Genomic DNA, 15,807 nt, shown 5'->3' on the forward strand with positions numbered 1-15,807 from the left:
CAGTACATGAGTGGTTCAAAAAGAATAAACTATTCCAGGGAACATCCTGAGATTAAAAACAAAAAACAAAACAAAGAAACAACCATACACCATACAATTGGAGGAGGTGAGGAAGAACATCCTTGCTAATTAAAATTTCAAGTTCCTATCGTCCTCTAGATACACAAATCCCAGTCAAGATAGGCCTGCAGGACCAGGCCTGCACCAAGAAAAGTACATCGTCATCACATTAATTGTATTATTACTTCATAATGCTTACCATCCAGGTTTATATAGAAGAGATTAAATAACAAGATAATTTTATAAACAGTGCTCATTTCATCAGGGTACCAAATAAGTTTGATTTATATCAGTGACTGTTCTAATTAATTTATTCATCCACATGCTTTTAATTTACAAAGACACCTACACAGGGGGTAGGGATGGCTACTTTTTTTTTAACGCCTTGAACTCTGAAACAGGTTTATGTTTAGACTTCCCAGTGTTGCTATTTTAGTTCCCCCACACTTCAAGAAAGAAGTGATTGTTAAAATACCTTGCATAAAAGTGGAAGCATGAAGAAAAATATTTTATCAAACTCAATACATATCTCTTCTGTGAGCATTTGTATGTTTTAGTTAGTATAGTCTTCTTCAATCTTACAACCAGATCTGTCTATTCCAAAGTTGTGAACTTACATTTCTTATCAATATTCCCCCCCAATACCTTCTGGATATATAAATTAATCTTGTTAAAACATCAGTCTTCTAGTCCTATATTTGTTTGAATGCGATTGCTAGTGACTTACAGGGGGAAACTGCTAATTTTTAAAAGACAATAATTTCTACTAACATCACGGACTTGGATAAATTTTTTAAAGTAAACTCAGGATGCTAATTTATAATACCAAGTACCACCAGTCAATAGTTAGAAATGGGAAAATTGCAGAGAATTCCACTCACAGTATGTTATCAGTGACATAATGGTAATATCAGTGCTCTCGAAAAACCCTTTAAAAAAACAATGTGAAAGAGTATTTGGTGTCAGGACTATTCCAGTTTAGTTATTTTATAACTTCCATGGATAGTTTCTGTGTGGATTGAAGATGTTTGTTTACTTATTTAATCAGGCAAGCAAAAAGGTTTTTACTTGTCTTTGTTTTGAAACTTTTTATTTATGTATTTGATCAATGTTTATTTGTAGGACTTTAATACAATAACAGACATCAGCTATATTATTTGCATTTGATAATAAACTCCTAGAGGGCAGAGACCCTGTCTATTCAGCTTACTTTTTATGAGATGCAAACACAGTACCATACCCAAAAAGGCACTTAAGGATGGTTTTTATAATAACAATGATTTCAAGGGAACTTAGTCTGCTTCTATGCTCCGTGAAACTCCACTGGCATGTATTGAACATTAAAGAGTAACATTTTTATATCCTTGGGTATTCTATTCTTTGGCTGTCTATAAATAGCACTTTTCTTTTCAAATGCAGATTATTTATATGGGACGATTTTCACTTCTTAATGTTTAAGAGTTAGCTTTTGTCCAGCGTGTAAATTCTATATTGACATAGAAGATATAAGGAAAAAAAGGCTAGACCCAAACATTCCATTTCTTAGCATTAAGTTGGCACATTTCCTGCATCAGAGAGAAAGACCTATTTTTTTTTATGTGGGGGCAGGTGGGGAAACCTGCCAAGACCACTACTGTGGTGCTTAAAAACATAGCCTGTTTGCATTCTTCACACTCACTCAGGTCATTGGAACAATGGACACAATGAGTCAAAAAATTTTCTGTGTAAAGAAAAAATTTAGAACACTGCTATATAATACTTATAAACTCTAAAGGAATAAAAACCAGGAAACAGTATCTTAAAGGCTCTGACACATCAGAGATGGAGAACTTTTTAGTAAGTAATTCAGAGTAAATCTTAAAATTTCTAGGCCTTAGTTTCCAAATCTGTAAAATGAAAACTTTAACTTATATAAATTCAGATAATTTCCAGGTTTAAATTTTGAAACCAAATGGAAAAAATATTGAATCCTAGATAATTTCATATACAAGTTAGGATTCTACTATTGACCCTAACAAAAGGTTTTTTCCTTGTTTTGCGAGTGGAGGTAGGGGGACTGTGTTTTCAATATAAATTATTCACTGTGACTAACTCCAACAAAATATTCAAACAGAACATCACTAGCTATTCTTGTAAACATATATTAAAATATGGATTTATATGTAATGAGATAGACATTGTATGCATATACAAAATCCACATACATGCACACTCCCATACAAATATATAATTCTCTCTACTCAAAACATGAAATAAAACACTTGTTTTCCTGTCTTTCTTCCTTCTTCTATGAAGCTTCTATAAAGCTGTTATGACTTACAAACTTACATGAAGTAAAAGCAAGCATCTTATTCAACATTTCTTATACTAATACTGACAGTTTCCCATATGAACAGCTTATGTTAAGTTGGTCATCTGAAATAGGTAACATTCTCTCATAGAAACAGTGGTACTGAGAGAAAATGCACAAAGTAGTCAAGTTCTCAAGCCATTCAACCGAGGTTTACTTAATCTATAATCCACAAATTTAAGGAAAGAATAGGAACAGCAGAATAAAAAAGGTCCTGAAAATATATAAGGGCATCCATCTGCCCTCCACTAAAATTAAAATGGGGGAGAGGGGGAGAAAACATTTAAGTTCATGAAATTGCTTTATATCTGTATTCATTAAGACACTTGGAAAAGAAAACTTCAAGCAGCAACTGAGCATACTATCCTTTTCCCATCCGCTTTGAGAAGTAATAAACACATTACAGATTGCAGAGATTTCTTCCAAGTAAAGAAAGAACAACATAAATGTTATTCAAAGTTTCCTATGTTCACCTTGGATTCCTTATTCTTGGGGAAAAAAAGTTTTATTACCTAAATAGATATGTGAAATGTTCAATAAAAACTTCTTCCTTATTTTTACCTGCTTAGCCAACAGAAGTTAGTAAAATACACTTATAAAACAATAATGAATTCATTATTTACTATGTGTTAGATACAGGGCCTTATACACACACATCTCCTCCAGTATTTCCAGCAGTTCCAAGAAGAGAGATCTGAAGAACTCAAGTCTTCCTGTTCTATTTCATCAATTAAAATGAAACCCCAAAATCAAATCACACAGAAGCCATATCCTAACTACTGGTTATTCTATTAGATGTCAGGAAACTCCAGTGCTTCAATTTGAGTGTCTTCTTCCTATGGCAGGGGAAGAGGAAGATGGTAACTGGAAGCCACACATTTCTGGCTTTCATCAATAACAATTCTATTCAAGAGTCCGGAGGAAGGAAGAATATTGTGAAAATTCTGCATTCCTTAAAACTCTAATCAAATTTCATTCAAATTTCTTTAAACACTTTGCCAATTGTCATACAAATTTATATAAAAACACAACCTAAATATTATAATTAAAGTAGCTGGGGATATTAATCTTTTAACTGGAAGCAGGAAAACTAAGACTGTAAATGAACTGAGGTTCACTTCAGCAGAAAATAGAGAGTGAAAACATGTTGTAAAGATAATCAAATATAAAAGGATAAAAAATTTAAAGTGAGAATGAAGGAAATGAAAAGAGAAAATTGAAAAGGAAAAGGAGAATCAGAACAGAGAGAAAGACACTGAGGTAGACGGGGGACTGACGGGGGAGAGTAAGGTAAGACATTTGTAGTAAAAGTGCTCTTGTCCAAGGCTAGCCGGAGCTCTGGACCATCGCCTTTATGTGACAGAGGAATTACCTCTCCAATGGTTTTTAAAAATACTTTCTATATCTAGACAGTCTCATTTTATTTTTTCAAATTCATATATTGACTTTTAAATAAAAGCTCAAGTTTGAAAACCCTGCTTATGTGTAAAAAATGACTTTTCTTTTAGAAATGTACTTTGGAACCTACACACCATTGCTCAGTGTAGTGCTCAAAACCTCAGAGATGCCCCCAGCATTCCAAACCTGACAATCTTTCCTTTGTGCCTCTTTCCACAGTGCCTGAAAATTACATTTGAAATCAGTCTTCATGACTGTGCATAAGCCTTAAAAATATGTTCATTTGCTTGAGGAGTAATCTATCACCAAAGATCATTGTTTTTATTCCAAGAAAACAATGTAGACGTGCCCCAAGTGTTAGAAGCTCTCAAAGGGACATGGAAACTTGTTCATCAGGGAGAAACTGTCCTCCAGCCTGGAGTGTAAATGCAGATCACTGGCACTGATTATTGTCCTTAAGCCAGACTCTATAGAAAGGTAAGCTGTGCATCAATTCAGCCTGATTGAGCACGCTAACAACCCCATCCACCCATCCCGCAGTGGCTTGATGGCTTGTCTTCTTTTTATCCATCCTCACTACATTCCAATAAACCACCGGCTGGTCCATCCTATATCCCTCAATACCATAAGAATGCTTTTATATGAAAATTCATTAAATAATGCACCACTTTCAATATATTGATCCTACAAACTGTAACTCTCTGAAGTGGTTCAACACGATGTCATCACTACACAGCAACTTGTTTCATTTACAGTATCTGTTTCACTTCTACTCATGAGCTAATATAATTCAATTTTTTTTAACTGCACACAGGCTGCTAGACACATGTGCATAGCAAATGGAATCTGAACTTAGCTTAACAGCCTCATTTATTCCTGATGGTTTAAATTATTTCATCACAATTAATGACACCCCCTCAGCTTCCTGTGCAGCGCTGCCAGATGTTCAGAGACCACAAAGCCACTCTCTTCTTTGACGGCTGGTGACAAGTCGTCCTCTGAAGGACATTCCCTAGGTACATGCGCCGGATGACACCTCCATTGCTTAGCACCTCTCTGCCTCCCAGAGTAACCATGTTGAGGAAAAAGCAGGAAGGCATGAGAAACCAGCAAATGTGTTAGGGAGGGCAAATTATGTGATGTGCTCTATCTACCCTCAGAGGAACTTGGCTCTTGTCACAGGCGCTCTGAACCTTGTTGTTCTATGAGAGAGCTCTTCACCTCGACGTTCCCAGCCACTGGCAACCACCAAGGGCCTAGCACAGTGCCAGTCCTCAGAGAATATCAAAGAACAATAAAAATATAAACTTTTCCATAGGTATCACTTTTGATTTTGTTAAGTTTGTTTTGGGGGGGGATGTTGTTTCAACTCACCACCTATATCATGGTCACCATCTTATTTTTGAGAGTGAACAGTCTAAATAGTTTTATTATTGTCTCCATCTTCGATTTTCTTCTACCCTACTCAACAGACACTCCAATAGAAACACACATTTTGGGAACTTGTGGTAAACCGTTTTACCCCTTTTTCTTTTTTAAATTTTACTCAAGTATGAGTAACTGATATACAAAACATGCACACATTTCATGTTTGCATCTTGATGAGTTTGATTTACCTCATTTTCTCAGGCTTAGTAGGATTTATTCTTTTCATGGGCTGTTGGCTTGCTTTCTGCTTTAATTAGGGTTTTGTTTGTTGTTTTGTTATTTTTTTTAAAGAACTTACTGAAAAACAGGCGATACTTCTCCTATTTTGATTCTAACATGGGCAAAGCTGTTTGCTTCTTTCCTTAACAAAAAACAAAATTTTTCTCAGTACAGAAATTCAAAAACAGTATTTATCTTACATTCATCATTTGAATTTCACAAAAAAATATGAATTCACATAATTACAGGTAGCTAAAAGGGCAGCAGAAATAATAAACATACCACACTTTCACAATAAGAATCCAATACTAGAGGTCTAATTTGGAAAACATTTCCATCAACTATAGAACATGTGGTAGACATTTTATGGATTATTTTTTAAATGTTAAAAAAAATAAAAATGCTGGTCTTATTCAGGGAATAAGGGGCCTTTTCGTCTGCCAAAAAGTGTAATAGGAAAACTGAAAGGCCACCTGTGTCAGCCCACCCTATAGTATGAACATAAGCTGTAAGAGCATTTTGGAAAATATTGTTAAACTGGGATGAGAAAAAAAAATCAGTATCAATACAGATTTCAAGCAGATGCAAAATAGCTTCTGTGCATGTTAGTGATTATGTGTGTGGCCTACCCAGGCTAATTTCAGATGCCTCCAAAACTCAGTGTACTTTCTCTTTCACAAACTATTTAAGATTAAAACTAGGACCTCATCCATATCAGCACTGACAATGGACACAAATACAGGATAAGCTAATCAAGCCAACCATTTCCCCCTTATAGATCGCTTTATCTTAAACGATTCCTAAATTTTAGTGGACAAAACACACTTTTTATATTTTAAGTTGTTCATTAAAATTACTTTTCTAGGAAGTCCTATGAAACTGACAGTCTAGTTTTTATCAGAATTGAGGTGATCAGAAAGAGGTTGTGAGGATGGCATACATGCAGCAAGCAGACAATAATAGGAAACTCTTAGCACTCAGAGTTGTATCAAATTTTCCATGGACTGAAACTAAAATGAAATAGTTCAATTACTGAGAGGTAGATAAGAAAAATAAACAACTAATCTCATACAGTGAAGTTGGGACAGAGTCATATGGACCTCATTCTGTTGTCTCCAAACACTTTATTGGAGGGGAAAAAGGAGCTGAATAAACTTTAAACTCTCATGTAGGGATGTAGTGCTTGTGTGTCCCTGGCAGATGTGGAAAGGAGATGAAATGGGCAAGGGAGAATCAAATATCCCATCGCTGCAGGTTTGCTGAGGGAAAGAGCACTGCAAAGATCTCACATCTGGCAATCATTTGTCAATAGCTGGAAAGAAAACGGCAGGAAACTTTCTGGCTTTTGGAGAAGATGAAAAGACAAAAACCATGTAACACACACACACACACACACACACACACACACACACACACACACACACACACTCTCTCTCTCTCTCTCTCTCTCTCTCTCTCTCTCTCTCTCTCTCTCTGCAATGGTGCAATGACTACTACACTTATTCTCCGCCCTCCTTTCCCACTAAATTTAATGATCTTCAGATATACTCTACTCCATGGTCAAAAACATGCGGTCACTTGACTTGTTAAAGCTGCAGTGTATGTACATTTTTCAAATAAACCCCAGGGCTGATGTTAGAAAATCAAAATCAGTCAAGCATACACCGCCTGGTACTTTGGGCAGGAATCCTTGTGGTTTAGTCAATAAACAGAATCTGAATGAAAGACACCACAGTAACTAGACAGTAACGTTTTGAAAGGTTCTTAACCTGAAGGGGGGTTTGGGAAGCTGGGTGCGCCAGTGACCATGGACATAAGGCTACCAGTCAACTTAGATCACTCACTTACCTGCCACATGCCTGTGTTTAGCATAAGGTCATCAGCTGTTTCTAACACACACACACAAACACACACACACACACACAGCGAACTTATAGTTGAGAATTGTGAACGAATTTGGAGAGGCATCAGTTTGCTATTGTTTTTAAAATAGAGTGGGAAGGGGAAACTTCAGATTCTGTTTAGTCCATACTGGTGATAACAATACAGAAAATTTGCTGGCTTTATTACAAGTTCATAAAATGACCATCTTTGCCCTGGCAGGTTTATTATGTAATAAAAAGTTTTCTAGACAACCCGCACAAGTAATTAACTTCTCCAAAATCATGGGAATTTAAATCTGTTCATGGTGATCGATAGACTTCAACAGGCAGCGTTTGGTTCACCCTTACACTGCATTTAAACCAGCAGCTGCCGCCAAGCTCATCCCTGCAATTCCATGAGTGAATGCTGCAGGTTGTTTAATAACCTGGCAAATTCACAGTAGCTTGTCAAATTATTACAGGAACAGTGTCATCACTAAACAAGCCTGATCACGGTTAATTACAATGCAGACTAGAGAGCAGCCACAATTGTTCATTAATTACAGGAAGCACCTCATTTAAATTTTATGGAAATTTACACTTGCACCCCGGTATGTCTGGGGGGGCGGCGGGAAGTGATCCTTGATGTATTCACAGAAGAAAGAAGTCTGTGGCTTATGAAACATCACAGTAAATTGTGTCTAATCTGTTACTGAAATTGTAGTTCATTATTTACTCTAATTTTCTAAGCACTTTGGTGGTGAAAAATATCAAAATCGAACCCCACATCTTGAATTCCCAACCAAGAAAGGAACTATACTGGACTAGCTACAACAACTTAATAGATGCTGAGGCACAGCTAGACTTGAAAAGTAACTTTGCTCTGATCAAAAGTATAATATTTAACAGCAATTAAGGGAGGCCTAAAATAGATAACCATTTCATACAATTATATGAGAGCACATTTTTTTAAAATTATTATCACAATCAATCGGTTATCAACCTAGGGCTGCAAATGACTTTTTGTGTAGGGGTGGGGGTTTGGGGAAAGAGGATTGGAAAAATGACCACAGGGCCAAAGGGAAACAAGAGAAAGAACAGTAGAAAAGGAAGAGCACAATTTTCTGTTACTATACATCAGTTAACCTCTCCAGCTAAAGTACACAATTGCATACCTACTTCAAAAGCCACTGAGGAAAATCAACAAAGTTAGTGAATCAAAGTCTTGATTTCCAGCTTCTTTTCTAAATCAGTTAGATGTTTGAAAGAAAAAGGCAGCAAATGCCCTTGCAAAAGTCGAGATGGGCAGACTTCAAGGATGAGAGCCATTCAAAACCATAGACATATTCATCAGTGTCAGGAATCTTGGGATTATCAAACAATACAGTTGCTAAACTATCTGAAATTTCAGAGACAAAAGAAAAAGGTTAAAAGAAAGAAGGTAAGAACAGGAAGGGACTCCATCAGTCCTGAGAACTCATGTCAACTACCACATAAAAATAAACCAGATATGGATACTATGTCTGATATAAACAAACCATCTGAGGTGTACAAAAGGTTATTCTCAAAATCAAGAGGCCAAACAGCAAATCCTCTAGTAGTTATGATTCCTGGCTCTGGGGAAAAGCCTGAGATCCAAGCAGGAAAAGGAGATGACTCCGACAAGTCCTATAGTGAGTTCCCTGGAGTGCACAGTTGGACTAAAAAATAAGAAATGGCTCATTCCTAGGGAAAGAAAAAAAGAACCACAAGACATGGCATGGCAAGAATGAAAGGATGCTAAGCTAAAGGCTACTCCTGGATTGTGAGCTGGTAAAGAACATATTGAGTATCAAGTTTTTTATGACTTACATAATATGGGTATGTACCAGATATTATTCAAATGTATGGAAGCCATATTTAGAAAGGAAGAGGAAAAAAGAGAAGGAAATGGTTCAAGTGGGTTCCAGCTAATTCACCAATTCACCATAGTTGACTATCTTAACAGATTCAAGCTTTCCACTCAATCTGCCAAAATGGTGTTGCAAGAGGAGGAATCCAATAAAACAAGCACTTTTACTTCTTTGCCCAGCAGCGTGGTCTTCTTTGCATGGCCCAAGCTGAACTGTCAATTCCACAGTCTGGTTAATTACCTGTAACTAGGGCCTCTCTTAAAATTATAAATAGACATTTTTTCCCTTGGTATGTCAAAATAATGTGCTTCATTCGTCTCAGTTTTATGTCATGTACTCACATCTGCAAAACTCATTGATCTCTGCACCATAATTCAAGGTTCAAAAACAGATTATCCAACAACCAACCATGACAGACCATTGCAGGTGATGGGTTTAAAGAACATCACTTGTCCTACCCAAAGAGGTCAGGGATCAGACTACTACTCTCCATGAAAAGTCTTCCATCATTCTGCATTTATGTGTCATACACAAGCTGTTTGCTTTCTAAAACTGGGAAATACATGATCATGTCTCATATGTGTCACACCTGCTTTTCTGTTGTACCACAGCCATACACACCACCCAGATAGTACGAGCTGTGGCATAGCAGAGCTCAGGTGGTCCTCCCTAAGCCAAGAGCAGGTGTGCAAGAGATGGGGCCATATCCATCGGTACCATAAAAACTGAAACCTCCTCCTACCGCTACCTCACCTTCATTTCAGCTGTGTAGAAGTCAGTTTTTAAAATTATTCTCCTTTCTCACATGGGGGTGTCTAATTTAGTAAAAACGTCTTAAAACCAAGCTCACTATGCTCATCATGTAAGTCTAAAAATTTAGAAAATGATGTCAAATGGAGGTCTAAAAGATGGTATGAGTTTACTCATGCTAGGGGGTACCATCCATGTTGAAACCTTCAGCTTGTATCTTTCCATCACTGGTACACACATTCCTTAAATATTAGAAGATACAGAGAAGTAGAAAATATGTCTTTAGCTGAGATGTCACTTTTATATTTTTTATTTGCAATACACGAAACCACTTCTAATGCCTCGAGACCACACAAAATGAAGTAAATTCCAAGTAAATACTTTCATGAAAAATGTACTTTGCTAATAAACTTGGTAATACACCACAGGACGTATCTCCCAAACTATGAAAAGGAAAGATACTTATCATTAAGTCGTATTTCTCTAATACAATGCCCAGTTAAATGGACTCTGTTCTCCTGACAGACTGCAAAAGGAAGCACAACTTGCCCACCATGTGGCCCCTGTGCCTAGCACAATGCTTAGCACATGATAATGATGATTTTACAAGATGAAAGCTAATATTTACTGAGTGGCTGTTATGTGCCAGGCCATATGCCAACTGCTAAAGATATTAGAACATTTGATCCTCATAATCACTTTGGGTGCTAAAGCTCAGCAAAGCTGAGTGACTTGCCAAAGGTCTCACATCAACGTGTGGCAGCCTAGGCAGCCAGCCTTCAGAAACCATGTTCTCATCCACTGTGGTATATACTGTTTCTTAAATGAATAAATGAATGTTCTCCAGTTACAGACAACTTATCCTGAAAAGGAATTTTGGCTGCACATATACAATGATTGGCTGTCTCCTGATGGCACTGGTATTTCAGTATGGTCTTCAGGGACCACTGGTGCTGTCACGCCGCCCCCAACTGATAAAGTAGTAAGACTCCAACCTGGACTTCCAGCCTCTGGTCTGGCTCCTCCAGGTTTGGGCAAAAGTCTGCACTCAGCACTCTGCCAGCATATGCCACTGGAACCTGAGGGAATACGGCTGAGTTAGAAGCTGGGTGTGGAGGCTGCTGAGAACTGCACACAAACATACTGGACCCAGACAGAAGCAGGAATACCCCACCTGCAGTTAGGAAGCAGGCCATTGTGGCGTCACAGGTTTCTGACACTTAGTATGTCAAGTATATTGTAAATAGCATGCAACCAAGTTCATTAACTACCAGAAGGTGAATCCCAAGAAGAAACGATCCAGGTAAATTTTAGTCCCCCTTGTATCCACAGCATGCAACACAAAGTAGGCATTTAAAAATAAGTAGAGACTGAAGGAGGGGAGAAATAAGGTAGGTAAAAAGGAAGAAAGGGAGGAAACGAGGGTAGGGAAAAAGAGACAGAATCCCTGCTCACATTCTTTTCTGTCTTAATTTTCTTATGTGGGCATAAGGTAGCACAGGCAGATTTTGGTTTATCAATATTTATAATTTACTTACTATCCCTAAATTATGCTTAAGAGGCTAATGTCTGCATCAATAATAAAAATAATAATTTAGTGAATGTTCTATACTGAAAATCACAAAAGATTTTCTTTCAAAACTAAGTTATTTAATTAGTTGATATCCTAAAATACTGCCTACTGTCACCTGCTTACTTCATTTTAGATTTTTTAGGGTAAAGGAAAACAGGACTTAGATCCCATCTAACCCTGTTTTCTACTTTGTAAACTATTTTCTCTAAATCATCACCACTCAATACTTTCAAACATGTCTTCATTAATCATACAACTATCTATACGTATCAGAATCTCAATCCATCAATCAGCTTCATCTCACCTGTGTTTCCTTTCCTATCAATGGCGTGTGTGTGTGTGTGTGTGTGTGTGTGTGTGTGTGTGTGTGTGCGCGTGTGTGTGTTTAATTCCAATTAGGATCATCTCGGCCAATCAGTTTATTTCAGAGATCCGTTTTCAGCCAAGTGTGCTACCTGAGAAGGTATCTCCCTCATTCTCTTGACCCACAGATCAGTTCACTTCTCCAAATTTAAACAATTTTCAATAAACTCCACTTTGCAAGTTCTCTAGTGAGCATCACTAATCTGGCATTTTGTGACATCTATTCTAGAGGCATTTGTTGATGTTTCATAACAAAGAACTTGTAAAGAAGACAATTAAAGGAAATGGAGACAGTGTTACCAGAAACCAAGACTGACTTCTTGCTCTACTATTTGTCTAGGAAAACATAAGCAGTGTTAAAGAGAATTTATCCTCTAACCTGAGGAATGAGAGATAAATGGAGCATGGAGAAGAGCAGACCGACTGTGCATTTGTGTTGTGTCACACACAAAATAATGCTGACTCCCCACCTCAGTTGACATATGGGGGGGCACTAATGAGTTCTGCAACAGTAATTTTCTCCCTAGGGTGCAATGGAAGGATTCAAAAAGACTAATCACAGAATATACTATATCAAAATGAGCCCCCCAAAAAGCTTCCTAGGAAACCTCAATACACATGACTACTTAACTGATTAAAGCAGAGTCGTGAGCTAGCATGTATATTCTGCAAATTAAGTGTAAATAATATTTTATTACATGTACACAAAACAAATTCCCACTTACCTTCATATTATTTGAGTGTCATGAATACTAAGTCTCTACATTTTTTTACCCCCCACAGAATGCATTTTATAAACACTCTCAAGAGGAAAGGAGAAAGTTAAACAACTACAATTACACTCAATTACAACCCTGGACACTTAGAAATCCATGGTTTCTGAGAGAAAACAAATGATGTCTGTGAATAAGTTGGAAAGAAACTGTGCCAGACTACCAGAATGTTTCAACAATACAAATCCCAGCAAGGAGCTAGTTGGGCTGTGGGTAGCACTTCTCTAACTTAGAATCCTGGAATTTCAAAGCAGAAAAAAACCCATAAGGATCCATGAAAGTGGACTCCCATATTTTAAAGAGGAGGAAACTGAGATCCAAACTAAACGTGCAGTTTCACTGAAGGATTCACTAACAATAAATACTCCCTGACCTCAAACACCACAATTAGGGTCAGTAATTAGCAGACAGAGAGGCAAGCTCTGTTTCTTAATTCATCAAAATGTGCCAAGGAAAATATAAAGGATATAAAAGTTGATAACCTAATTAGTTGTAATTCAGCACACCTAGACAATTAGGCCTTTTGATTTAGAAGCCTCAGTAGTTAGCCAGCTAGCTGTTCAATGATAAAAAAAAATGACTGACATAAATAGCAGACATAAAGTATCTAACTCCTTATTATTACTCCATTTTAAATTAAAATAATAAACTATGGTGTATACCCAACCACTGTTTTCATTGGAATATAAAATTTAAATTGATCTTGAGAATTCCAATTTTATCTGCTTTCCTTCATGCTAGTGTTCAGTGTCTGTTTCAATTCCATACTTCTGAAAAAAGTTCTACAGTGATTTTCATAAAATGTTCAGTTATTTTTCACTCTGAAAAGTAGTAAGAGTAAGGGGACTTTTTAATTTTTTATTCTTTTTTGCATCTTTGTGTTTTGCTTTTAAAGTAATAAGAACATTTAAAAACAAAGAAAAATATTAAAACTGATCAGCTGTATTTCTAAACAGTATGCCACAGGTTTAATTATGGGATGGTAATTGTCTAGAACTCATCTAAATTGGTGCTGTAACAGGAAGTAAGAGGCCTTAAAGGGACCCTCTAGAATCCCAGGGGTAAGCTGAAGCTGAGTGCATATGTGCTCTCCAAGAAATCGTGGTGTGTGAGAGAGCTATTTACAACTTATTTTGTGTATAATCAGCAGAAACAAAAGATATGACAACAAGCATAAAGGCCTCTCTCCTTCCCTCTTTCTCTTCTCTCTGGAGAATTCAGCAAGGGAAAGCCAGTGGGCATTCACTTCAGTGTCAAAAGGGCTTCCAGAAAACACGTATTCTGTGGGGCAAGGAGGAAATATGGCAGGTTTCCTACACACACACACACACACACACACACACACACACACGCATAGTTCTTTGTTTACTGAGATCACACATAAAGATGGTTAGGGACCAAACTTCCGAAAAAGAAGACAGAAAAAGCTCCACGTTGTAAACAAGAGCTACCGTTCAAAATATCTCAAGCTGAATGGGTGTAGAAGGAGTTTAACAATTGGGACAAAGGAAGAAAGAAGGAGGCACAGAAAGAACTTGGGAAAAGAGATGTGTTACCAAGAAAAAGGCTTATAGATTTGCAGACCAGGACCCATTTTATATTTTATTTTATTTTTAGACAGTAAACATTCAGGTAGGCATTCACCTTATAGGCACTATAACAGTCAGAGCCTAAATAAACAAACTAACTTCCATGTCAGCTCAAATCTCTTCCGTGAAGCTGGCCAGAAGCCCAGACCAGTTCTGAAGTGCATGTGTTTCGGTGGCTTTGGTCTAGCAGTGAAGGGATGAAGGAAACTATCTGAACCCTAGAAGAACTTGGGAAAGAATGGATAAGCAAAACTGGCTTTAAAAATAGAGAGGAGAGAGAGAACCAGGAAAGCATTCCATCAGAGGACTGAGGGATGACTACATACAAGCTCTGCCACATGCCACGCTGGGGAAAAGCACCAACAGAACTTCAGCCGGATTTCAGTGGTTAGACAATGCCACACAGCAAGGGGAAAAGTTACTCAGATAACACAAGGAATTCGGGAAGACCATTAAGTGAAATGGGTTGGGCAACAAGCTAGCCAAAAGCTCTAGTGAGAAAGAGAAGATAAAGAAATTAATTACCCAACACCATAAAGATGGAGATGTGCACTGAACACACTGCTGCAGAATTAATGAATACAAAAACCCAAAAATGGAAGGTGAGTACAGTTAACTTTTATCTTAATTTTTCAGGATACTATTTAACTAGAAGACAACATCCCAGGTCTAAACTCTCTCAACCATGAAACCCAAGGCCACATATATAGAACCTAAAACTTAAGAATGAAAACACAACTTAACAATCAGGAAAGACCAGATGAGTCAAGACAGTTTTTATCCAGTTTCCAATATGGAATGGCCAGAAATATGCCATTCTTACAGAGGCCTTAAATGAGGCAGGGCTGTATCAATAGAAACGCAATAAGCATGAGGGATATGTCACAGGAGAAGAGCTGAGTAAGAGAGGGGACAGTCCCCCAGAAGTCATCCCGGAACAACAAAAGGAGAGAAAAGAGAACAGAAAAGGGTCAAGGCTGTGATTCTGCTACTCAACAGACTGACAGACACAGGGTGGGGGTGGGGGTGGTGAACACAGGTCCTCACCAGGAACTGTTTCACTCTCTTTCTTCCTCAGGAATTGGTCCTCCTGGATAAGTGAGGGCTCTATGCTCTATGGTAGGAGCAACCTCTGTAGATACAATGACAGCAGATTTTCACAGCCACAAACAACAATAAAAATGCCTTGTTTTTATGCTGTGAAATGTGGGCTAAAAGGTAAAAATCTCTCTTCCCTGGTGACATCCTGAGGAGACTCATGGATCATGAATAATGCTACAATTATATGAAATCTTTCTTGCAGAGCCCTCAAAGGGCACTACACATAATATTTATTAATTCCCACATCAGACAAGCAAGGGGGAGAGGAATTTCCATTGTACTCCTTTTATTTTTAAACAAGAAAACTGAGGTCTATCACTGCAGCTTTACTCCACATTTAATAATTTGGGTAGAACTGAAATTAAGACAAAATTCTCTGAACTACTACGCTGGTGTTTTACTACAAAAGCCTTCTACTGTTTGACAGAGCTCACTTATTTGTCCAATTC

At 37.5% G+C, this 15,807-nt stretch overlaps 1 protein-coding gene across 17 annotated transcripts in view; it reads right to left on the reverse strand.

The window, feature by feature from the left end:
- The window catches only part of BNC2 (basonuclin zinc finger protein 2), a 442,599-nt gene that overhangs the window by 262,888 nt on the left and 163,904 nt on the right, over positions 1-15,807 (reverse strand). For 11 of the 17 annotated variants that reach the window (XM_036888208.2, XM_036888189.2, XM_036888180.2 and 8 more), the window contains one exon: positions 10,955-11,038. The exons of 5 other annotated variants lie outside the window; for them this stretch is intronic. In XM_036888208.2, coding sequence (XP_036744103.1) covers positions 10,955-11,038 — 84 coding nt within the window. Of the gene's footprint in view, positions 1-10,954; positions 11,039-15,807 lie in introns of those variants that run through there. One more of the 17 variants, XM_036888217.2, reaches the window with a different exon arrangement.

The sequence above is a fragment of the Manis pentadactyla genome, chromosome 3, assembly GCF_030020395.1.
Source record: "Manis pentadactyla isolate mManPen7 chromosome 3, mManPen7.hap1, whole genome shotgun sequence".
Lineage (NCBI taxonomy): Eukaryota > Metazoa > Chordata > Mammalia > Pholidota > Manidae > Manis > Manis pentadactyla.